At 46.2% G+C, this 26,074-nt stretch overlaps 2 protein-coding genes across 4 annotated transcripts in view; one reads left to right on the forward strand and one right to left on the reverse strand.

Moving 5' to 3' along the window:
• Positions 1-26,074, forward strand: part of LOC143989549 (uncharacterized) — a 157,571-nt gene that overhangs the window by 15,526 nt on the left and 115,971 nt on the right. The gene's annotated exons all lie outside the window — the stretch shown is intronic.
• Positions 14,968-26,074, reverse strand: part of LOC143989605 (uncharacterized) — a 270,608-nt gene continuing 259,501 nt past the window's right edge. Inside the window, exons 2-7 of one of the 3 annotated variants that reach the window (XM_077489819.1) lie at positions 24,981-25,109; positions 24,719-24,853; positions 24,429-24,632; positions 19,867-20,055; positions 19,657-19,780; positions 14,968-18,760 (exon numbers count right to left, since the gene is read on the reverse strand). In XM_077489819.1, the coding sequence (XP_077345945.1) occupies positions 17,598-18,760; positions 19,657-19,780; positions 19,867-20,055; positions 24,429-24,632; positions 24,719-24,853; positions 24,981-25,076 (1,911 nt within the window). In that variant the 5' untranslated portion in view covers positions 25,077-25,109 and the 3' untranslated portion in view covers positions 14,968-17,597. Of the gene's footprint in view, positions 18,761-19,656; positions 19,781-19,866; positions 20,056-22,851; positions 22,862-24,428; positions 24,633-24,718; positions 24,854-24,980; positions 25,110-26,074 lie in introns of all 3 variants that reach the window. The other 2 variants (XM_077489820.1, XM_077489821.1) reach the window with 2 other exon arrangements.

The raw sequence follows: 26,074 nt of genomic DNA on the forward strand, positions 1-26,074 counted from the left end.
CATGTCCACCTCTGTACCCCCATGTCCACCTCTGTACCCCCCCATGTCCACCTCTGTACCCCCGATGTCCACCTCTGTACCTCCTCCACCTCTGTACCCCCCATGTCCACCTCTTACTTCTGTACCCCCCCCTCTCCTCATTGGTCTTTCTTACCTGATCACACGGCAGTGCAACACAGTCTCCGGAGTCCACCTATCAGACCCAGCACGCCAGAAAACTTCACTCGGCTGTGTGCTGCACAAGTCTGCCAGGCGGGGGTGGGGGCGGGAGGAACACGGAGCGCCGCTCTCGCTCTGTCATTGATTCCGGAGCTCCTGACAGAGGGAGAAGTGGGACGAGCGGGCTCAAACACACGAAGCCCACAGCTGTCCCACTCTCTTCCTTTATAATAAATATGGCCAGCACTTGGGAGAACGCGGGGGGGTTTGAAATCGGCTGCACCCGCTACTCCGGGAAAACTGCGAGAAGCGCAGAGCTTAATTGGCAGCTGCCTTGGGCCCCCCAGCAATGACGGCCCAGGCCAGCTGCCCCTTTTGCCCTGCGTTAAAGACGGCCCTGCAAGAGGTACAGTGTCACTGATGCATGCACTGTCACTGCTCACCATCCTTGTGGCCTCCTCAAACGGTGACAGGACAGTGTATGCATCCCTGATCATGCCCCACTGGCGTGGTGAGAAAAAACCGAGCTCCCCTGACCCTGTCCTGGTGCCGTAGTCACATAGGTACTCATTGATGGCCCTCTGCTGCATGTGCAGCCGCTGCAGCATGGCCAACGTTGAGTTCCACCTGGTGGGCATGTTACATATAAGGCGGTTCTTGGGCAGGTTCAACTCCTTTTGGAGCTCAGCCAGCCGAGCACAGGCATTAAATGATCGGCGGAAATGCACACAGACTTTCCTGGCCTGCTTCAGGACATCCTGTAAGCCCGGGTACCTGCCCAAGAACCGCTGCACCACCAGGTTAAGGACGTGAGCCACACAGGGCACATGGGTCAGTTGTCCCTGTCGGAGGGCAGAGAGGAGGTTGGTGCCATTGTCGCAAACCACTATTCCTGGCTTAAGCTGGCGTGGCGTCAACCACCTCTCGGCCTGCCCCTGCAGAGCTGACAAAATATCTGCCCCAGTGTGGCTCCTGTCCCCCAAACAAACCAGCGCAAGCACGGCATGGCATCATTTTGCCTGCGTACTTGCGTAGCCCCTGGAACGCCTACGGAGCACCGCTGGTTCTGAGGACAGAGCACTGGAAGAGGCCATGGAGGAAGAAGAAGAGGAGGGGTGGAGGAGAGAGGTGTGTCACAACCAGTAGTAGCATTTTGGAGGCGTGGTGGCGGAACAACCTCCAACACTACTGCACCTTGTCCTGCATCCTTCTCAGCTGCCAGAAGAGTGACCCAATGGGCCGTGAAAGACAGGTAACGTCCCTGTCCATGCCTGCTGGACCATGAGTCAGTGGTAATATGCAACCGCCCTGTCCAGCGAGGCAAGGACATTGCCTTCCACATGCCGGTAGAGAGCCGGAATCGCCTTCCGTGAGAAAAAGTGGCGTTTGGAGACCTGCCACTGAGGAACCGCACATTGTACAAACTCACCGAAGGGGGCCGAGTCTACCAACTGAAAAGGCAGCAGTTGAAGTTCTAGCAATTTAGCCAAGCTAGCATTCAACCGCTGGGCATGTGGATGGCTGGGAGTGAACTTCTTTCGACGGTCCAGCAGCTGGGGCAGGGAAATTTGCCTGCTATAATCGGACGTGGGTGTACTGCTAGCAGAGTGCCCGAAAGCACTTGGCTGTGACACACCTAATTCTACACCTTCATTCCTCTCAGTGCAGGTTTCAGAGAGGACTGAAGGTCTAGTGGGGTTGGAGATCCCAGCTGATGAGGAGCAAGGAGAGTTCCGCTTTGTTCTTTGGTGTGGGTCTTTGAGGTACGCTTGCCAACGAGCTGCATGGCCGGTCAACATATGTCTGGTCAAGCATGTGGTGCCCAAGCGGCTGATGTTTTGGCCACACGAGATACGCTTGAGACATATGTTGCAAATAGCAGTGGTGCGATCTGATGCACTCATCTCAAAAAAGGCCCACACCAAAGAATTTTTAGAATAACGCCCAGAGGCAGCGCCCTGCACAGGCGGAGCTCTGCGGTGTGTTTCAGTCGGTGTGCTGCCCCTAAGCTGGCCCCCGGAGGGCATCCTGCCTCGTTGGACATGTGCCTCCTCCTCCTCTCTCCTACCAGGCACCCACGTGGAGTCAGTGCCCTCATCATCCCCTCCCTCTTCATCACTGGATCAAACCTGGCAGTATGCTGCAGCTTGTGGAACATGACTGCCAGATTGCTGTCCTTCTTGAGCATCCCCTCTCTCTGTGCTCACGCTACTGCCTTCCTCTAGCTGAGTATCATCATCAGAGCCTACAAAACACTGGGCAAACTTCACACTGGACCTCATGCAAGCTGGATTCTGTGCTTCTTCACTCTTCCTCCAGACTCTGGGACCTTTATTTCCAAATAAATTTTCCACAGTCCGTGATGATTTGTGGAACCATGTCATCTGCTGGTGTTGGTCCTTTGTGTTTTATCAAGTCCAAAGTCAGCACAGCCCTCTAGCAGGAAATTCTAGAGCACTTCATGTTTCACTCTGCTGACCAGCTTTATGAAGATGCTGATTTCATTTTCCAGCAGGACTTGGCACCTCCCACACTGCCAAAATGACCAATACCTGGTCACATGATCATGGTATCACTGTGCTTGATTGGCCAGCAAACTCATCATACCTAAACCACATAGAGAATCTGTGGGGTATTGTCAAGAGGAAGATGAGACACCAGACCCAACAATGCAGATGAGCTTAAGGCCGCTATCAAAGCAACCTGGGCTCCCATAATGCCACAGGCTGATTGCCTCCATGCCACGCTGCATTCCAGCCTTCCTCACCCAGGGTTTCTCCAAAGCTTTCTAGGGATTTCTTGAGAAATTAACAATTTCTGTCTCTCAGTAACAACTGACATCAATGATCTGTAAGGGGGGCAGTCTTCCCACTGATGATGTAAGAATTTCCTTCTCCCACTGATCACAGAGATAAGGGGATCCTTCTCCCATTGATCACCAATGTATAAAACCACTACACTGACCATTGATATAAAGGGGTACATCTCTCATTGGTCATCAATGTAAGAGACCAGTAAAATGACTACTGATATGGGATCCTTCTTCAACTGGTCACCAATCAAAAAATCTAATCAAATCAAATATATGTGGACTTGTTCACTGGGACTCACTAATTTAACCATTAATGGTTTTTCAGTATTCACAGTTTTTACCTCACATTTTTGTATATTTATATTTTGTTTTTTCACAACCACATTATTTTCTATGTATAATTCTGTTACACAAATTTAGCGCCACACTGTTTGTTATTTTATATTTATTGAACTTTGTTTGAAGTGTTGGCAGCTGCTTTAAAAGTATTTTTTCTGTGTTTGTTTGGCATAGCGCAGTGTTTTCCCCTTCGAATATTACCAATCAAAAAGGCCACTACACTGACCACTAGAAATGAGCTCCAGGTTTGGACTGAACCCAGATTCAGAATTTAGCTTGTTTGGGGGTTTGGCAAACAACTGAATAAAATAGGTGTTTTGACTGAGTAATCCTCTGACTAGTAATACTATTGCTCTGACATATAGCAGCTCGGGCTGTGTTAGCAGCTTTCAGTGTCCCAACAACTGATGGCATGTCCCTGTCCAGTCCAATTAGTGGTGTAGCACTAACCCCCCGTTACCGTTACCCTTACCGTTACCTTCTGTTTTCCTCGTTACATCTAGGAGTGTCCCTTGGCAAATGGCCCAGTAACTTGAGAGACTGACAACAGATCCACTTGAATGGATTTTATTTGCAAAACGTAGACAATGAACAGTCTCTTAAATTGGGATCAGAGGGTTGGAAAGGAAATTGAGGTACTCTTAGTGTCAAAGTCAAAATGTTGAAGAACTTGCTTAATTTGACTGCATCCAGAGAATTACCATTCGCAGCTAGATGATCACTCAGGTTGGACGGTCCCTCTCTCACAAGGCCTAGCAGCCAACAAGGTGCTTACTCAGGAACAAGTCTCTGCCACAGACGTTGTTGTAGAACGTATAAGATAACGTCTCTGCCACAGACGTTGTTGTAGAACACGTTGGGAAACTAAGCTTGAAAACACTCGTAGGATACCTGGATCTTTAAGCCAGCTTGGTGATATCCACAAGACCGGATTCTCTCGGGTACCTCAGCCCTTCCAGGCTCTTGCTAAGAAACCAACCCATACGTTGTCTTCTTCTGAAGAGTCCTCCCCTGGAATGCTTGAAGTCACTGGGTGTCTCCCAAACCGGAGACGGCACCCAACCACCTCAGAATCCTTCTTTAGTCTCCTTGCCTCGGGCTAGCCAGCCCCGAGACATCAAAATTGGGTGGATCCGCACCCCAGGCCATAGCCTTCCTGGGGGCTGGTCAGGAGGACCAGGACCATGAAGTCAGTACATCATTCTGGACCGGAACCCCGAACCACGTGATGTCCGCATCTTAAATACCCTCTCCCAGAAAGCACAGTGAGAGCGCCACTCCCACTGGGCGGGCTCTGAGAGAGTGTAACTTAAGCACCTAACCAGACCATAGTTCCATGCCTGCTAGAAGAGACAGTGCCCCCTGTGGCCAGGCTGAACATCTCACAGTCCAGTCAGACTGATGCTGAAGTCTAAATTTAGACAATTGTACCCAAACCAAACTGCAATTTAGGCATAACTTTAACATTGAAAAACGCATAGCGCGTGCTCTTCAGGAGCCGCCGCTACAGTGGGTTAGTGCAAATAACTTTGGTCCAGTACTGTACTGCATGGAGCACACTGGTGGATCCCCTAGATCTGACAGTAAAGCTGTGAGGGAGGCCAAAAATCTGCTTCATGATATGACACAATATGGATCCTTCCTTATCTCATTCCTGGTTATGGAAATCTATGATATTACTAGTCCGGTATCAGAGTATCGGCAAACACGAATATTAGATCCTATGTAAAGCATGTCCGGCTCAGGATAGAACACCCAAATCGGTCTGTTAATCTGTTGTGTCTTGTTGAAAGCCCCTCATAGCTATGGCTACCTTCTGTGAGGAGGGTTGGGAGGGCCTTATGAACGAAGCTCAAGAATCCCATAATTCTGGAGAATTTTCTAAAATAGATTTGGATCAAGCTTTTCTCAGACTGCAGCGTCTGCTGGAAAAGAAAGCTAGAATATGGTGCTTTGGACCCCAAAGCATCCTCCCAATGTTGAGGGCATGTGGCCTTTTACGGTTCAGGAGGGGGGGGCGCTATCTCGTCCCCCCTCTTTTCCTGCGGCCTGCCAGGTTGCGTGCTCGGATAAAGGGTCTGGTATGGATATTTAGGGGGAACCCCACGTCAATTTTTTTTTTATTTGACGCAGGCCTGGAAGGGCCTGGTAATTGAATTTGGGGGAACCCCACGCTTTTTTTTTTTATCAATGACTTTCAATGAGTGTTCTCTGTATTACGGGGAGCCGACAATTCATTATAGCCGTGAGTGATTTTAAATGACTTTTTTTTTCTATTTTACACTTTTATTGTTTCACTTTAATCATTATTAAAATCACTGCTCCCGAAAAAACTGCAGTTTTTAAAACTTTTTTTTGCATTGATACATGTCCCCTGGGGCAGGACCCAGGTCCCCAAACACTTTTTAGGACAGTAACTTGAATATTAGCCTTTAAAATTAGCACTTTAGATTTTGAACGTCCCAGTCCCATAGACTTTAACCACCTCAATACAGTGCAGTTACACCCCCTTCCTGACCAGACCAATTTTCAGCTTTCGGCGCTCTCACAGTTTGAATGACAATTACTCAGTCATCCAACACTGTATCCATATGAAACTTGCGTCCTTTTTTCCACACATATAGAGCTTTCTTTTAGTGGTATTTAATCACTAGTGGGTTTTTTATTTTTTGTGCTATAAATAAAATCAAACGTAAATTTTGTGAAAAAAAAATGCCTTTTTCTTTGTTTCTGTCATAAATTTTTGCTAATTAGTAATTTTTCTTCATAAATTTTGGCCAAAATTTATACTGCTACATATCTTTGGTAAAAATAACCCACATTAGTATATATTATTTGGTCTTTGTGAAAGTTATAGAGTCTACAAACTATGGTGCCAATCACTGAAAATGGATCACTTCTGATCAGGCCTTCAGTACATTAGGTGTACCTCATTTCTTGAGACACTAACAAGTCAGGAAAGTACAAATACCCCCCAAATGACCCCTTTTTACAAAGTAGACATCCCAAGGTATAAAGTAAGTAGCATGGTGAGTTTTTTTAAGTTGTCATTTTTTCCCACAATTCTTTGCAAAATGAAGATTTTTTTTTTTTTGATTTTTTTTAACTAAATTGTCATATTATCAGGTTATTTCTTACACACAGCATATGCATACAACAAATTACACCCCAAAATACATTCTGCTACTCTTCCCGAGTACAGCGATACCACATGTGTGAGACTTTTACACGGCCTGGCCACATACAGAGGACCAAGATTGATGTAGTACCTTCAGACGTTCTACGAGCAAAAATGACGCATCTCATTTCTCAACCACCTATTACACTTTTGAAGGCCCTGGAGTACCAGGACAATGGAATTTCCCATAAAATGACCCCATTTTGGAAAGCAAACACCCCAACATATAATCTGGGAGGCATAATGAGTCTTTTGAATGGTTAATTTTTTTCCAGAAGTTTTTGGAATATGTGGAAAAAAATTAAAACGCATTTTTTTTACACAAAATTGTCAATTTATAAGATATTTCTAACACATAGCATGTATATAGCAAAAATTACACCCCAAAATACATTCTGCTACTCCTCCCGAGTATGGCGATGCTACATGTGTAGGACTTTTACACAGCCTGGCCACATAGAGAGGCCAAACATTGAAGTAGTACGTTCAGGCGTTCTAGGAGCATAAATGACACATCTTATTTCATTCCTACCTATCACACTTTTGAAGGTCCTGGACCGCCAGGACAGTGAAATTACCCACAAAATGACCCCATTTTGGAAAGCAAACACCCCAACGTATATTCTATGAGACATGGGCTGCAAATAGGTACTCGAGTACTCTGATGGGCTGGAGATAGGTACTCGGGTACTCTGATGGCCTGGTGACAGGTACTCGGGTACTCTGATGGCCTGGTGACAGGTACTCGGGTACTCTGATGGCCTGGTGACAGGTACTCGGGTACTCTGATGGCCTGGTGACAGGTACTCGGGTACTCTGATGGCCTGGTGACAGGTACTTGGGTACTCTGATGGCCTGGTGACAAGTATTCAGGTACTCTGATGGTTTGGTGACTGGTATTTGGGTACTCTGAAGGGCGGTGACAGGTACTCATATGGACTGTGACAGGTACTCGGGTACTCAGATGAACTGTGACAGGTACTCGGGTACTCAGATGGGCTGTGACAGGTACTCGGGTACCCTGATGGACTGTGACAGGTACTCATATGGACTGTGACAGGTACTCGGGTACTCAGATGAACTGTGACAGGTACTCGGGTACTCAGATGGGCTGTGACAGGTACTCGGGTACCCTGATGGACTGTGACAGGTACTCGGTACTCTAATGGACTGTGACAGGTACTCGGTACTCTAATGGACTGTGACAGGTACTCGGGTACCCTGATGGACTGTGACAGGTACTCGGGTACTCAGATGGGCTGTGACAGATACTCGGGTACCCTGATGGACTGTGACAGGTACTCGGTACTCTAATGGACTGTGACAGGTACTCGGTACTCTAATGGACTGTGACAGGTACTCGGGTACCCTGATGGACCGTGACAGGTACTCGGGTACCCTGATGGGCCGTGACAGGTACTCGGGCACCCTGATGGGCCGTGACAGGTACTCGGGTGTGCCGTGACAGGTACTCGGGTACTCTGATGTGCCGTGACAGGTACTCAGGTACTCTGATGTGCCGTGACAGGTACTCGGGTACTCTGATGGGCTGGGACAGGTATTCGGGTACTCAGATGAACTGTGACAGGTACTCGGGTACTCAGATGGGCTGGGACAGGTACTCGGGTACTCTGATGGGCTGTGACAGGTACTCGGGTACTCTGATGGACTGTGACAGGTACTCGGGTACTCTGATGGCCTGGTGACAGGTACTCGGGTACTCTGATGGCCTGGTGACAGGTACTCGGGTACTCTGATGGCCTGGTGACAGGTACTCGGGTACTCTGATGGCCTGGTGACAGGTACTTGGGTACTCTGATGGCCTGGTGACAAGTATTCAGGTACTCTGATGGTTTGGTGACTGGTATTTGGGTACTCTGAAGGGCGGTGACAGGTACTCATATGGACTGTGACAGGTACTCGGGTACTCAGATGAACTGTGACAGGTACTCGGGTACTCAGATGGGCTGTGACAGGTACTCGGGTACCCTGATGGACTGTGACAGGTACTCATATGGACTGTGACAGGTACTCGGGTACTCAGATGAACTGTGACAGGTACTCGGGTACTCAGATGGGCTGTGACAGGTACTCGGGTACCCTGATGGACTGTGACAGGTACTCGGTACTCTAATGGACTGTGACAGGTACTCGGTACTCTAATGGACTGTGACAGGTACTCGGGTACCCTGATGGACTGTGACAGGTACTCGGGTACTCTGATGGCCTGGTGACAGGTACTCGGGTACTCTGATGGCCTGGTGACAGGTACTCGGGTACTCTGATGGCCTGGTGACAGGTACTCGGGTACTCTGATGGCCTGGTGACAGGTACTCGGGTACTCTGATGGCCTGGTGACAGGTACTTGGGTACTCTGATGGCCTGGTGACAAGTATTCAGGTACTCTGATGGTTTGGTGACTGGTATTTGGGTACTCTGAAGGGCGGTGACAGGTACTCATATGGACTGTGACAGGTACTCGGGTACTCAGATGAACTGTGACAGGTACTCGGGTACTCAGATGGGCTGTGACAGGTACTTGGGTACCCTGATGGACTGTGACAGGTACTCATATGGACTGTGACAGGTACTCGGGTACTCAGATGAACTGTGACAGGTACTCGGGTACTCAGATGGGCTGTGACAGGTACTCGGGTACCCTGATGGACTGTGACAGGTACTCGGTACTCTAATGGACTGTGACAGGTACTCGGTACTCTAATGGACTGTGACAGGTACTCGGGTACCCTGATGGACTGTGACAGGTACTCGGGTACTCAGATGGGCTGTGACAGATACTCGGGTACCCTGATGGACTGTGACAGGTACTCGGTACTCTAATGGACTGTGACAGGTACTCGGTACTCTAATGGACTGTGACAGGTACTCGGGTACCCTGATGGACCGTGACAGGTACTCGGGTACCCTGATGGGCCGTGACAGGTACTCGGGCACCCTGATGGGCCGTGACAGGTACTCGGGTGTGCCGTGACAGGTACTCGGGTACTCTGATGTGCCGTGACAGGTACTCGGGTACTCTGATGTGCCGTGACAGGTACTCGGGTACTCTGATGTGCCGTGACAGGTACTCGGGTACTCTGATGGGCTGGGACAGGTATTCGGGTACTCAGATGAACTGTGACAGGTACTCGGGTACTCAGATGGGCTGGGACAGGTACTCGGGTACTCTGATGGGCTGTGACAGGTACTCGGGTACTCTGATGGACTGTGACAGGTACTGGGGTACTCTGATGGGCCGGGACAGGTACTCGGGTACTCTGATGGCCTGGGACAGGTACTCGGGTACTCTGATGGGCTGTGACAGGTACTCAAATACTCTGATGGACTGTGACAGGTACTCAAATACTCTGATGGACTGTGACAGGTACTCTGATGGACTGTGATTGACAGGTACTATGAGGGGTGGTGACAGGTCCTCTTTATTGGGGGGGGGGGGCAGGCAGGCAATCAGTGTGATTGGTGTACACTAGGCGGTAACGAGATGTTATCACAATCTCCTCCTCACACACGATCGGTGTGTGAGGAGGAGAACAACTCTCGTTACCGCGGTTTGTTTACATTTTAGTGATCGGCTGTGAAAGGATCACAGCCTATCACGTGGGTAAACAGCCGGCCAATGGCTGTTTACCAGCGTCGGTGATGAGCAGTGTTCCCGGGGAACACTCCACCACCGACCTGCACGCGCAGCGCGCTCACGATCGCGCGCATGCGCCGTGCACAGCCGGGGTGTGACCATCTGTGATCGGCCGTGACTTCATCACGGCCGATCACGTGGTAAACAGCCATAACCAATGGCTGTTCACCCCCTTCGGTGGCGAGCGGTGTCTCCGTGACAAAAACTCAACCTAGCTGCCCCATAATATCTGGCTGTGCCAGCTTAACTGAAAATGCTAGCTCCTTAGTTGGCAATTACTTGTACCCCCCACGTTACATCTCTTTTTTCTTATATCAAAGATACTATAGACTTGTTGAAAACAATTGAAGGTATTTACCTCCCCAAGAAAACATGGCTTGTTGCCTTGGATATAGAAAGCCTATACAACACCATCATCATCGTGACAAGGGATTGGATGTTGTTGTAAGCCATTTACGTGAAAGGCAACCCTCCTCCCACAAGTACAATTCTTTTGTCGTTGAACAGCTGAGTTTTATTCTTAGGCACAATGTATTTATTTTTTATTTTTTTTAATTGTTTATTTATTCTGGGAAAGAGGCCCACATGGACCGTAACATTACAATGCATTACAGGAACAGAAATAGGAAATAGGAATACAACCACGTAAATATAACAGGAACTACATAACTATAGCATGTATACTGGCACATCTGATCGCAGTTCTCAATGTTCTAAGTATAGAGAATTTATCATTGTAAGGACGTTACTATTTGAATCCCGTTGTAGATCGAATTTCTCAGTTTTACAGTGCTCGTTGTTCTGTCATATGCTCCCCTGTATTCTTGAGGCGTGGGTTGTGAAAAATTTTGCGTGGCCCCATGGGCTTGTTCCCTTTTCTCTATAAAGGGGTCAAGGATAGAAGGAAATAAGGGTATTTAATAGGGTGGGGGTAGATAGAAAGTAGTTGGTAAAGTGGGGGGGACAGAGATGGGAGTTGGAGGGGGTTCCCACGAACATGGAATTGTGGGGTTTCTTGTCTGGCTGATCTTCCAGAGGATGTCATGCATTACGTATTAAATTAGAGCGTAAGGTTGTTTTTTTTTAAATTATTATTATTATTATTATTATTAGGTGTCAGATGTATTTCCTCTTAGGGCCTGGCCTTCATCTGAATATATGAATATGTTCCACAATTGCCATGTTTCGGAAAATGTTTCCTGTCTATTTTGAGCTGTGAGAATGAGGTCTTCCATTTTTTTGATTTCGTTTACTTTTTTGAGCCATAAATCAATGGTTGGTGGGTGTGGTGATTTCAAGTGGAGCGGAATGCAGGCTTTGGCTGCATCGAGAAGGTGGCGTATCACAGATTTCTTGTAAATCCATTCGGGTGTGTCTGGCGCATGTAGGATGAAAAAAACGGGTTAGTCTGGAATGTCTCGGTCTGTGAATTTTTGTGCTATTCTGCGATCTACCTTCCAGAAGTTTGTGATCCTAGGGCATGACCAAAAGGTGTGTCCCAGATGTTGTGGGAAAGAATTTGTGTAGTAGTGATGGGATTCTATACCATCTTGTTAGAATTTTGTAGTTGGTTTCCTGAATTTTGGTGCAGATGGAAGATTTATTTGTGAATCTAAGGAGGATATGGTTTTGTATGTTAGCGTTGAACTGGCAGTTCAGTTCTCTTTCCTACTTGATGAGGCTTGGAGGCTGATACTTGGCAGGAGGTGTATTTAACAGGTTGTAGGTGAGTGAAAGTGTATGCGGTAGAACTCCAGTGTTGTGAGGGGTTGGCTATGGCCAGCTGGAGGCTGTATGGATCTCAGAAAGTGCCGTGGTATAATTAAAGTGATCTCAGGAAGTCTAAGCAGAAGGGGCCCGTGGGATCTGAGAATTCTGTAATCGTCTTCCAGCGTCCCCCAGCACTAAAGTGGGAGGCTTAGTAGAGGCCTGCATTGCCTAGACCCCGAAAGACCACATCATGCAGGTCTGGTGTAAACTGAGGGTTCCCCAGTATGGGGTGCAAGGGTGAGTTTTGGGAAGAGAGAGAAGCTCGGGAAATAAGAAGGGCACAGATTTTTGTGGTGTTGCCTATCAGAGGATGGCGTTTGATATTTTGGGGGGGGGCTGAATAGCACCACGAGGCTCTACTGAGGGGAATCTCACTTTGGGCTTGTTCTAGCTGAGGCCATAGTTTGGTTTTGGGATGTTGGCACCAATCTACCAGCCTGTCTAAGTGTACCACGTGATAATAGGTGCGAATGTCCGGCATCGCTAGACCTCTATGTTGTTTAGGGAGGGCGAGTATTTTTTTGTTGAGCCTTGGTCTTTTTTGGGCCCATATGAACTCTATGAATACTGAATGAATTTGTTTAAAGTATAGTGCAGGGATTTGTATGGGTAGGGCTTGTAGAAGGTAAAGGAATTTGGGTAGGATAGTCATTTTGAGGATATTACAGTGGCCAAACCGGGAATGTAGGCCTGTGTGCCATTGGTTAAGTAAAGTCTTGATTTTTTCAGGAGGGGCAGGCATAATGTTGTTTATGTTTGGCTCTTTCCACTACTTCCAGGTGCAGGGGGTTGCGATGGGGACCAAGTGTACCCCATCATATGCCATCCTGTACCTAGGGGGGTGGGAAAGGGATCTCTACTGTTGTGATGACCTTATTGGTCTTTTGGATCACATTATATCATGGTATTTTTATATCGATGATGTACTCATTTTCTGGTCTGGTACTGAGGCCGAACTTGGGCAATTCCTGCAAATAATTTTCATTCATGATTTCAACCTCAATTTTACAATGAACTGAAGTCAAATGGAAATTTATTTCCTAGACCTTGAAATATCCTTGGATGAAGACGGAAGGATAAATTCTTCCCTCTACAGGAAGCCATCAGCAGGCAACACAATTTTGCACGCTGAGAACTCACACCATGTCATTATTTAAAAGTATTCTATACAGTCCATACTTACGAGTAAAACGGAATTGCAGCAAGGAAGAAGACTTCAAAAGAAGCTTCCAGAGATCTTTATAATAGACTTAGAAATCGGGGATACAGTCATGTCTGCCTAAAAAATGCCTACAATAGAATAATACAAAAGGATAGAAAATTATCTAATGTCTAAATCCCCCAAAAAATCTGAAACTGTTATGCCCTATACACACAAGCGAATTTTCCATCTGAAAAAATTTGGATGTTTTTTCCGATGGAATTCCGCTGAAGCTTGGCTTGCATACACACGGTCACACAAAAGTTCTCTGAACTTTCGATCATCAAGAACACGGTGACGTACAACACTAAGACGAGCCAAGAAAATTAAGTTCAATGCTTCCGAGCATGCGTCGAATTGTTTCCGAGCATGCATAGTAATTTTGCGCGTCGGAATTGCTACAGGCGATCGGAATTTCCGATCGGAACTTTTTCCGTTGAAAAAATAGAGAACCTGCTCTCAATCTTTTGCTGGGGGAAATTCCACTAGCAAAAGTCAGATGGAGCATACACACGGTCGGAATTTCTGACCAAAAGCTCACATTGGACTTTTGGTGGCGGAATTACCAATCGTGTGTACGGGACATTAGAGTCATTACTCGCTATTCCAATCAACATTTTCAGGTTAGACAAATCTTTGGAAAGTTCTGGCCCCTTTTTTCTGCTGACCCTATAATTAGGAAATATGTAAAAAACCGATGAAGCTAATGTGAAACATGTCGTGTTAATATACGAAAAAGCAACTTCTGTTAAAGCTAAATATTCGCTTAATGACCACCTCTACTATGAATTGTTGATTACTAGTGAACAAAGTGGCCCTGTTTGTGTTTTAACTATATTCTCATTAAAATTATTATATATATATTTTTAAATGATTGTTTTTCATTATTATTTGTAAGCACCATAAAAATTCCCTCTTTCCTCTCTTCACTTCAACAACGAACATTAGATATTTTACAGGTATGGGCAATGGTGGAAATTGCCAAACACCAAATTATGATGTTCAGGGAAACCTTCCCAAACCTACCTACAATGGTGGAATCATTTGTCACAGAGACCAACAGTACCCTTCTGGAACATTCTGGTGAAGACTAACTGCGCTCTCAGACATTGTCACAGGGCGAGCTTTCCAAACTGATGCTGGATGGTTTCCATATACGCCCACTATGTTTGTTGGGCTCCACTATCCCACCTAGCACCTGGCATGGTGGGTGCTACTGGGTAGAAGAAAGAAACCAGGGAACATCTTCTCACTGATCCCCGTTGCTCAAATTACCCCAGAAGTGATATGTATTAGGTCACTTCCAGGTTCATTGCTATCATTCCTGACCGCTGTGGCCGGAGAAGCTGTGAATTATTATTATTATTATACAGGATTTATATAGCACAACAGTTTGCGCAGTACTTTTAAGTCCTGGAGGAGAGTAGGTTAGGAGGTAACAAGGGAGCTAGAGAGCAGGAGGTGTGGAGAGGACAATTTGGGTGACATCTGCAGATGAGGTTGGTGATGTAGCTGGGTGTGATACTGTGGATGGCTTTGTATGTTATGGCTAGTGTAACAGAATCGCTTCCCACCTCGCTTGAGTGCTTCCATCATATACCGCTTCCTCCAGTCTGAAGATAGATATCAGATATTATAGCCGCATATTGCAACCAAGAATTAGGCAGGACTCGTTTGGCTGCAAAGCTGGAACACATTTATTTGAACAAACTAACACAGAATATATACACCATAGGAGGACATCCCACTCCTGATCATATTACCCTAACAATACAAACTGCACACAGAAATATAATTATAACAACAGAGATATACTATAAACATTATGTTAATTAGTCACCTGGATGACTGTGTACTGGACAATACACATTATTACAAGTATAAACACAACCTACAATGGTTTGCATAGCAGACAGACCAAAGGTGAGTTAATTAGCACACATAACAATGGGTGAAAGACCCTTAGGGGGCACTCTAGACCTACTTGCAATAAACACATTATAGAAGACAACCCCAGACAGGCGGCTTGCTGATGACATCAACATCTGCTATGAGTCCCATAGTGCGGATCAGTCCTTCAAATGTGGCATCTAGGCCCTTAACCTGGACCCGAGGCTTAGAGTCCCAGAGTCTGTGTGTCTTGGGAAGACATGGACTTGAATCCAAAGTAACAAGACCACTCCATGGATCCCCCAGGCATACACCTTCCAAAGACTAGTGTTCCCTTAAATGCCAGGGCCCATAGTCAGTGGGTAAGAGGCTTGCTTCCAATCCTCTCCAAAAGCCCCTTTCCAGGCTAGGTCTGTCACAATTAGTATTTTGAATTTTATACCATGTGGATGGGGAAGTCAGTGAAGGGATTGGTAGAGAGGAGCAGTAGTCACGGATCAGTTAGTGAGGTGTATGAGTCTACCAGCAGTATTCATAACAGACTGAAGTGGGAATAGCCTGTGAGAGGGTCAGCCAGTGTAGAGAGAGTTGCAGTAGTCAAGGCGGAAAATAACCAAGGCGTGAATAAGATGTTTTGTAGTGTCATTAGTCAGGAAGACTTGAATTCTGAAAATGTTGCACATGTTGAGGTGGCAAGATATAGACAGTGATTGGATGTGAGGAATGAAGGAGAGGTCATAGTCTAGGATTACACCCAGAAGTCTGGTGGGTGTGGAGGGACCAATGGTTGTGCCTCTTGATAGTAAAGTCATGGGGAGGGGATCGGGCTGGGGGAAATATTACAAGCTCAGTTTTTCGAAAGATTAGGTTTGAGGAAATAGTGTGATATCCATACTGAAATGTCACTCAGTAAGTTTGTGATACGTGAGGAGATTGAGGGGGTAGGAATGGAGCATGATCTGCTCTCCATTCTCTTCAGTGGAGGGCAGGAGACATGAGGGGTCTGATAGACTCCTGATATCTCATTAAAGAGAACCTGTCGCAACAAAATGCTATCATATTGGGGTTTATCGGTCCCTTAAGTGATAGCAATAAAGTTATGTGAGAAAATTAAATTTACACCCAAGCACTTAAAACCCCACCCCAAATCTTCGAGTCCCTTCTTACTTACAAACATAAGCAACATTTTACCAGTGTCTATATAAGAAAAAAAACATTTTTTGCACTACATATACTACATAATACCATGCATGCCAGAGTGAGAGCAATCATTCCACATCCATTATTATGGGTTACCACTACACAGAGGACCTGGAAAGGCTTTTAAAGCGTCACCTATGGGCAAACATTGAGTACCAAACTTTGTCATCATTTCAGCAGCACACACAATTTTAAAGTTGGACATGTTGGGTATCTATTTACTCGACACAACCTCGTCCCCATCAAATCATTCCCCGCAGCTATTACCTTTTGTACCATCACCCCCTCCCTTTAGAATGTAAGCTGTATGAACAGGGCCTTCCTGTACCTTCTGTTTTGAACTATCCTGTAATTGTGCTGCCCCCCCCCCTCTACATTGTAAAGTGCTGCGTAAACTGTTGGCTCTATATAAATCGTGTATAATTATAATAATATTTTATATTTTTACCAACAACTGGGTAAAATATTGCAATCGTGCTCTAAAATTACACTTAATGTATTTCTTACTGAAATTTACATTTGATAAAACACTGAGCTAATATAATGTGGCATAAAAAATTGATCTACCACCTCTTTATTCTCCAGGGACTCTGCTTTCAGAAAATATATGTTTGGGGGTACTAAACTAATCTTCAGGACAAAAATGTACATTATAACATGTGTGCAAAAAAAAAATATACAAAAACAGCTCTGGAAGTAAAAGGGTTAATGTGAGCTAGATAGAATCATTCTGCTGTGGTCACAGTGTAATGCAGAGATATGCAATTAGCAGACCTCCAGCTGTTGCAGAACTACAATTCCCATGAGGCATAGCAAGACTCTGACAGCCACAAGCATGACACCCAGAGGCGGAGGCATGATGGGATTTGTAGTTTTGCAACAGCTGGAGGTCCACTAATTGCAGATCCCTGGTGTAATGTAACATCTCCATCAGTAAATTTAGTGCAAAACACCATTAATGCCACTAGATGGAGCCAATGATCATATGAAAAAAATATGACCAAAATTTGTCGCATTCGTTTAACAATTTTTTTTTAAAAATAGACCTCAAAGTGTTTGTTAAAACTTACACCACTAAATGTACTCAGCCAATGAGAGGTAATGACTCAATTTTTTTTTTCTACTGCTATCAATGGCCAACACTGTACAACATTTTATCCATGTCTTTGGTGATCTCTGATCTCCTTATCAACTGTTTCTTACATGATGAAGATCAGCCATGGAGTATATCTGAGGTGTATATCAGGGTGTGCTTCTTCCCCACATGAGAGCTGTGATGTCCATCAACATTCATATAGAAGACATTTCCCACACTCAAGGCACTAATACACCTCGAGGGTTGTGTGGGATCCCTGATGTACAGGAAGACAGGACTTCATGAGGAACAATTCCCTCACTCAGGACAGGAAAGTGGCTTCTCCCCCGTGTGCAATCTCTGATGTTTGTAAAGACTGTACTTCTGTGTAAAACATTTCCCACACTCAGGACAGGAATATGGCTTCTCCCCCGTGTGAGATCTCTGATGTCTGGAAAGATTGGGCTTCATTGAAAAACATTTCCTGCAAACAGGACAGGAATATGGCTTCTCACCCGTGTGAGACCTCTGATGTCTATAAAGATTTGCCTTCACTGAAAAACATTTCCCGCACTCAGGACAGGAATACGGCTTCTCCCCTGTGTGAGATCTCTGATGCATGGAAAGAGCAGACTTCAATGAAAAACATTTCCCACAACCAGGACAAGAATACGGCTTCTCCCCTGTGTGAGATCTCTGATGTTTGTAAAGATTGAACTTCTGTGAAAAAAATTTCCCACACTCAGGGCAGGAATACGGCTTCTCCCCAGTGTGCAGCATCTTATGTTTTTCAATATTGGACTGATTTGAAAAACATTTACCACACTCAGAACAGGAATATGGCTTCTCCCCCGTGTGAGATCTCTGATGTGTGAATAAATGCGAGACCTGTGAAAAACATTTCCCACACTCAGAACAGGAATACGGCCTCTCCCCCGTGTGCACTTTTTTATGTGTGTAAAGATGCGAGGACCGTGAATACGATTTTCCACACTCAGAACAGGAATACGGTTTTTCTCCCGTATGAGATATTTTATGGTCATTAAGTTTTGATTTAAAAAGAAAAGACTTTCCACACTCAGAACAGGAATACGGCTTCTCCCCCGTGTGAGAAATTTTATGCACATTAAGTTGGGATTTAAAATGGAAACACTTCCCGCACTCAGCACAGGAATGTGGCTTCTCTCTTGTGTGAGATCTTTCATGCCTATTAAGTTTGGGTTTAGAATGGAAATACTTCCCGCACTCAGTACAGGAAAAGCTCTTCTCTGTTGGAAGGACGGCCCCGTCCCTCACAGTCTGAGGTTCCTCAGGATAAGAGGAATACGATGGTCCATCTACACTGTGTGGTGCCGGATGGACATTTGAGGTAGTCGGGTTTTCTCCTGGACTATACTGTGTGATGTCCTCATCTTCTACTTTACAGTCTGGAGACAAAGTGAGACAATCCTCTGAGGTTTTCCTCATCTCCCGTCCATCTACTAAAATAGAAATACAAAGATTATTACTAGACATGAGCTGATTGGTTACCCTAAACCAGGACTCCGCCCACATCAAGCAGCTTTGTCTCTGAGGATCTTACAATTCCCCCCTCAAGGTAACTAGTAAATGGGTCCTCTGATCTCCTACCAGATCATTTCTTTATTCATGGACCTTAGTCAGAGAGTGAGGAAACAACGAGAACTGTCTTTTATAGGAGTGACAGTGATGAGGGGATTATAGGACGAGTGTCCCCTCCCCCTCTATCACTCATTGCCATCTTCCCAACACAAGAAGTCCTGCACTTCCTTATTTAGTCCATGATTTAGTCATGAATAACAGCGGGGCTGAGCCCCACCAGAGGTCAGAGAGTGAGGATGGGGGGAGAACAACCAAGATGAAGACTGGACTGATCCTGAAGACCACCATCATTGGGTTATTGACTCCTCCCTCATTATCACTTTCTGTTTAAGGTTCCAAAGTTTGAGCATGTTATCACATTATTATCAACATGTAAAAGTCTGTGTTCCAATCAAATGTTCAGATATAAAATGTCCAGCTGGTATGAAATGGGTGTAACAAAAGAGAATACATATTATGTGTATATATAGCAGTGGGTAGAGGGGAGAGAGCAGAAGTCAGGACTATGCAATGTACAACATATTGTATAAGATACAACAGATAGAACTACAGTAGATAGTATCAGAATTATGTAATGTAAAACACAGAGTATATAGTGCAGGGGTCAAGACTCATAATATTGGTATTCAGTAATCACGGGAAGCTGCCTCCCATCTCCTGAGACTGAATACATTATTTCTATGTGTTTATCAGACGATGGGGGATCTAGGTGGAGCCTCCGTACTGCTCTCTCCTTTACAATAAAGTCTCCTCTTACCCGGTGATGTGAGGGGCGGCTGATTGTCCATCATGACGTCCTTGTAGAGATCCTTGTGTCCTTCTAAATACTCCCACTCCTCCATGGAGAAATAGACAGTGACATCCCGACACCTTATAGGAACCTGACACACACAATGATACAGTCACCATCCAGACACATCCCTTGTCTGTTACTGGATAATGTCCCAGAATTCCCAGCACCGCTCACCTCTCCTGTCAGCAGCTCCATCATCTTCTTGGTGACTTCTAGAATCTTCTGCATTTTGTGTCTTGTAGGGATCAGGGATGGAGGTGGGGGGATGGTGATGAGATTCTTGATTCTCGAGGATCTTGTGTTCATATTATGAGATCTTCTTGTGCCTTTTTCAGTAGATTTCTTCATTATTACTGTACAGTTCTGTGTTATACAAAGATTAATATCACATAATCTCTCAACTCTATGTTCAGCTCTAGATTTATTCTCCAGGGATTGACCACAATGTTCCCAATTAAGCAAAGGACAGACATCCCCATCCAATGATGTGAATACAATGTGGTCAGATTTATAGATCCTTCTAGAGGTCATTTAATAGAGTCATTAATGTGTTACTAGTAAGGCTCACTGACACACCAGGAAATGTTACCCATGGAATTAGTGGTCAGTGGGCATGGCATGCTGGTAATCACATGTCTCACTGATTGGACTAAAGCTATCATTGTTATTTTCTATACCCAATGCCGCCATCTTGTGCTATAACCAAATATCAGAGTATGTACACTTTATGTATTCATAGTACTTGTGTGCAGGGCCACTGATAAGGGGGTACCACCGGCCTGGCTGTATGGGGCCCAGGCCCTGTCAGTTCCAGACGGGGTCCAGGAAGCTAACATGTCCATCTGCAGCCGCTAAGCTACATTCTCTTGGCTTTCTGTTATTCTATGACAGAGCGGCTCAGTGCTCTGAATATTAGCTGCACTCCCACTCTGCTCTCTTAGCGTGACTCATTCATATTCCTTTCTGATTGTAATTTTGTTTCTCTTCACTCTTGGCATACTCACTCTTCTTCTCAGATATGCTCCCATCCCCCTTTCCTACAATCAAGCTCCGATCCTTCTCCCTGATATCTCTGATTGTGTCCTGGTGGCTCCATGCAGTCCTTCACTCCTGTACTCCTTGTTTTGCCTGATCCATCTGGTCTCCTGTCTGCAAAGACTATATATCTTCCCTGTTCTCTTCTTGTTGCTCTGCCAACCAGCTGTATTCTTTATCTTCTCCCAGCACAGCCTAGTGTACTATATGCAGCTGGGCTTCCCACTCTTATCCCACTATATGTAGCTGGGCTTCCCACTCCTCTCCCACTATATGTAGCCGGGCTTCCCACTCCTCTCCCACTATATGTAGCCGGGCTTCCCACTCCTCTCCCACTATATGTAGCTGGGCTTCCCACTCCTCTCCCACTATATGTAGCTGGGCTTCCCACTCCTCTCCCACTATATGTAGCTGGGCTTCCCACTCCTCTCCCACTATAGGTAGCTGGTCTTCCCACTTCTCTCCAACTATATGTAGCTGGGCTTCCAACTATATGTAGCTGGGCTTCAGAATCCTCTCACAATATATGTAGCTGGCCTTCCCACTCCTCTCCCAATATATGTAGCTGGGCTTCCCACTCCTCTCCCACTATATGTAGCTGGGCTTCCTACTCCTCTCCCACTATAGTTAGCTGGTCTTCCCACTCCTCTCCCACTATATGTAACTGGTCTTTCCACTCCTCTCCCACTATATTTAGCTGGGCCTCTCACTCCTGTCCCCCAGTCTGGTTCCCTTCGGTTCACTTCCTCTATTCTATACAACTCTTCTCTTCCCTCCATACATTGTCATTACAAAATCTATATCTCACTAATCAAATATTTCTATTTAACTGTTTACTGACTGATCTGCTTTAAGTCCGCCCCCCTCCTCTGCCACATTTGGCATGTCATTTTCTTTGGGGGTTTTTTTTGGTTTTGACAGGTACCAGCTCCCACTTCCACTCAGACTGCCTAGGCGAGCTCAGCAAAAGTTTTCCTTCTTCCTCCCTGCCTGCAGCCTTCTGGGACACATCACAGGTCCAAGAAGACTGCAGGGCCAGTTGGAGGGAGCAGTACAGCTTGTACATGAACAGTGGGCAGGCGACTGTAAAACAGAAAGCAGCACAGCCAGCTGCCCACAGTTAGGATGCCAACACCGGGAAACCGAAGACTAGTGAAGAACTAGCCTTGGTGAGGAGGGTGCTGGATTCCTACACAGGCAAGTGTCCTTTTATTAAAAGTCAACAGCTACAGGATTTGTTGCTGCTGACTTTTAATAGTTTTTTTTTCTAGAGAGATTCCTTATTGAATGTCACTGCTAATCCAATTGCATTCACAATTCCAGGTCTGTCCCCTTCCCCTACCTAAAATATCCTTTAGGGCTTGTTCACACCACTTGTGGTAATTTTCCTGTACTGCAAGGAAACACACTGCCCTCTGCAGGTGTGCGCAGTTGTCACAGTACCATGTAGTTAGGTCCAGCACACCTTTAAAAAATAATGTGTTTCCACGTGTTAGTCAGCCCATTGTAATTAAAGGGCTATACAATTTTTTTTTTTAAATACCATATTCTCACCCTTACAGCAACTTAGCAAAAATATTATTTTGACATTTTCAGGGGGGCCCTATCAGGTAGGCTGTACAGGGCCCTGTGATATCTAACAAGGGCCCTGCTTGTGTGGATTTCATTATTAATTAGAACAGCGTTTCTCAACCAGGGGTTCTGCCATAATTCACCATTGTAGAGGATGTATATCTGTCCAATGCACACTGACAGGGAGTACTGACAAGGCGCATTAATACCTGATGCCTTCACTGTAGTTCCGGCTACTATGACATCACTGCAGAGGGCAGTGAGAAGCCTCTTGTCTCCATCTCTCACCAGTGGCTATTGATTCCAGCAGGTGAGGATTGCTGTAGTGAGGTGAGCACAATAGGTGACATGTGTACAGCATACCTGTACTCCCACTAATCCTAACTGTATTCCAGTGACCACCCCCAGCCCTCCGCTTCTGTCCATCCCAGGCACTTGTGTGTGCCATCACCTGGTATGGATGAGAGAGGAGAGCTGGCTGGGACCAGCACACTATAACAGACATGTACCAGCAGCTTTCCTGTGCAGCTCTGCATGTGGAGGAAAATAAACCCCCTATGCCCTCACCTGGTGACCTGACCCAGTGACACCCCTGTGCCCTGACCCAGTGACACTCTTGTGCCCTGCTCTGGTGACACCATTGTGCCCTGACCTGGTGACTCCCCTGTGCTCTGTACTAAGGACATTCCTGTGCCTTGACCTGATAATCCCCCTGTGCCCTTCCCTGGTGAGACCCCTGTGCCCTGACATGGTGACTCCCCTGTGCCCTGACCTGGTGACTCCCCTTTGCTCTTTCCTGAGGACATCCCTGTACCCTGACATGGTGACATACCAGTGCCCTGAACTGGTGACTCCCCTGTGCTCTGTCCTGAGGACATCCCCATGCCCTGACATGGTGACACCCCTGTGCTCTGTCCTGAGGACACCCTTGTGCCCTGTCGTCTCCCCTGTGCCCTGCCTTGGTGACTCCCCTGTGCCCTGACCTGGTGACACCCCTGTGCCCTGACCTACGGTGACTCCCCTCTGCCCTGCCCTGGTGACTCCCCTGTGCTCTGACCTGGTGACTTCCCTGTGCCCTGACCTGGTGACTTCCCTGTGCCCTGACCTGGTGACACCCCTGTGCCCTGCCCTGGCTACATGCCTGTGCCCTGCCCTGGCTACACCACTGTGCCCTGCCCTGGCGACACCCCTGTGCCCTGCTGACTCCCCTGTACCCTTAACTGGTGACACCCTTGTGCCCTGGTGACTCCCCTGTGCCCCGCCCTGGTGACACCCCTAATTGTAGTTGAAGATATAATTTGTGTGTGCATATCACAAGTTCACCCCAAAATCTAACATTTGTTCAGAAAAAAAGCCAGCCTAAGTTCCACATTAAAGAAGTACGTTTTAATATTTATTCTATTATTTAATGCTATTTCTAAAAACAATAATTGTTATATCAACAGCTCGCTGATCATGCCAATGTTCCATGAGGTGTTGATCTTAAAGCGGTTCTTCACCCTAAAGGGGAAGTTCCGCTAGTATTATCCCTCCCCCCCTCCGGTGCCACAATCGGCACCTTTCAGAGGGGAGGGGGGTGCAGTTACCTGGATAATCCAGGTATCTGCACCCACTTCCGGCCAGACCGCCGCATGGCTCCGCCCACCCCCGCATGGCTCCCCCCCCGTTGTGTTCTGGGAAACACACAGTTCCCAGAGACACAGCGGGGGACCATAAGAGAAGCGCAGCGCAACTCGCGCATGCGCAGTAGGGAACCGGGCAGTGAAGCCCTCATGCTTCACTTCCCGATTCCCTGACAGAGGATGGCGGCGGTGGCTACAGCGAGACGAGCGATCGCTCGTTATCTGCCGCCGACATCGCTGGAACCTGGGACAGGTAAGTGTGATATTATTAAAAGTCAGCAGCTGCAATATTAGTAGCTGCTGGCTTTTAATATTTTTTTTTTAGGTGCAGCTCCTCTTTAAAATTATTTTAGGAGTTACCCAAGATCTTACATTTTTTGCCAAGGGTTCCTCAAAGGCAAAAAAGTTGAGAAACACTGGATTAGAAGAACATCAGAAGACTTAATGTGACTCTGAAGACATCACAGTGTACAGTGGAGTCAGATTTAACCCCTTCATTACACTCACCTCTCCAGTCAGCAGGCTGAGGATCTCCAGGGTGAGGTTCAATATCGTCTCATTCCAGGGAAATTCCTTCCTTACATTCTTCACAAAACTCAAATTCTGCTGAGTGTCCATCATGACGTCCTTGTAGAGATCCTTGTGTCCTTCTAAATACTCCCACTCCTCCATGGAGAAATAGACAGTGACATCCTGACACCTTATAGGAACCTGACACACACAATGATACAGTCACCATCCAGACACATCCCTTGTCTGTTACTGGATAATGTCCCAGAATTCCCAGCACCGCTCACCTCTCCTGTCAGCAGCTCCATCATCTTCTTGGTGACTTCTAGAATCTTCTGCATGTTGTGTCTCTCAGGTTTTAGGAAGTCACATGGAGGCACTGTGATGGCCATATGATCACCTGACTTCAGAAGAGGAAAACTCTGTGTTAAGGAACCAATAGAAATATCATGTTAGAATCCGAGAATCCTCCTCAACTCTCTGGTCAGGTCTGTGTTTTATTAATAGAGATAAAAGTGAAGTCATGTGACCTCCCAGAATCCTCCTCACCTCTCCGGTCAGCAGATAGATGATCTCCACTGTGATGTTTAGTATCTTCTCAGTCATGTGACTCCGGTCTTCCTCCATCCTCATTGGTGTCGTCATTTGATCTATAAAGGTCTCCTTGTAGATGGATAACTTTGGTAAATTAAAGTAAGAATTATTTGGATGGTGTTGGTCACACAATAATAGGATGTGGCTGTGAGGGGGTAATAGGAGGGTTGCTGTACATTTAAGGACTACTTCCCCATGGGAACACATTTAGTTTGGACTGTTTAGTGTATACTACATTTTCAAGATCCTAGTACCATCTTGGCCTCTTGTTTATTGTCTGAACTCGTTTTGATTCGTTTTAGATCTGCAGACAAGAAATGATCAATACAATCCTCCCTTTGATTTGTTTGCTCTGAGGCCATGCTGTGAGGTCAATGTAGGGTCGTCAATATGTCTAGGAAGGGGAGCTTGCTGACTTTATGCTAATAAGCATAATTACCAGAACTCTGGCTGCAAGGCTCTAATCTTCGACAGCCAGCTGACTGACAGGAATGATGTCATTGTCACTCTCTGCAGTAAGAGAAGGCATAGTATTGGATAGCAGGAGGATGCTGCTGGTGGAGTAGAGAGTTCTGGGGCAGAGTCTATTCTCTTTCCTCCAATGGCAGCCCAGTGTGGGTAGTAGGAGGACAGCAGCAAGAGGGGTTTGTTCTCTTGGTTAGTATTCTGTGGTATACAGGACATTGTACAGAGTGACACAGAGGGACACATTGCACAGAGGTTCCTAGGGCTCTGAATTCCAGCACTGGGCACTGCCAGACCCTGTGTCATGGAAAGGTATTGAACTGGCCAACCGGTAAGTGATGCTGTGCAAACCGACCTCCTCAAAGAGTTCTTCTTTGTTCTATTTTGCTTCCTGCAACATATTTCTTGACCAGTGAGATAGTGAGGTGAAGGCTTCCTTCACTTGCTTGCAGGAGTTCTTTGAGGAGTTCATGAAAGTAAGTGCAGGTGACATGAGAGGACCATCAGAGACCAAGAGTCTCTCTGAGCCTTAAAGCCCCCTCTTTCCTCAAAGCTTTGCAGCCCAACTACCTCTTTAGATACCC

This window comes from Lithobates pipiens, unplaced genomic scaffold, assembly GCF_037356315.1.
Source record: "Lithobates pipiens isolate NorthernLeopardFrog02 unplaced genomic scaffold, aLitPip1_a1.2 Scaffold_18, whole genome shotgun sequence".
In the NCBI taxonomy this organism is placed as follows: Eukaryota; Metazoa; Chordata; class Amphibia; order Anura; family Ranidae; genus Lithobates; species Lithobates pipiens.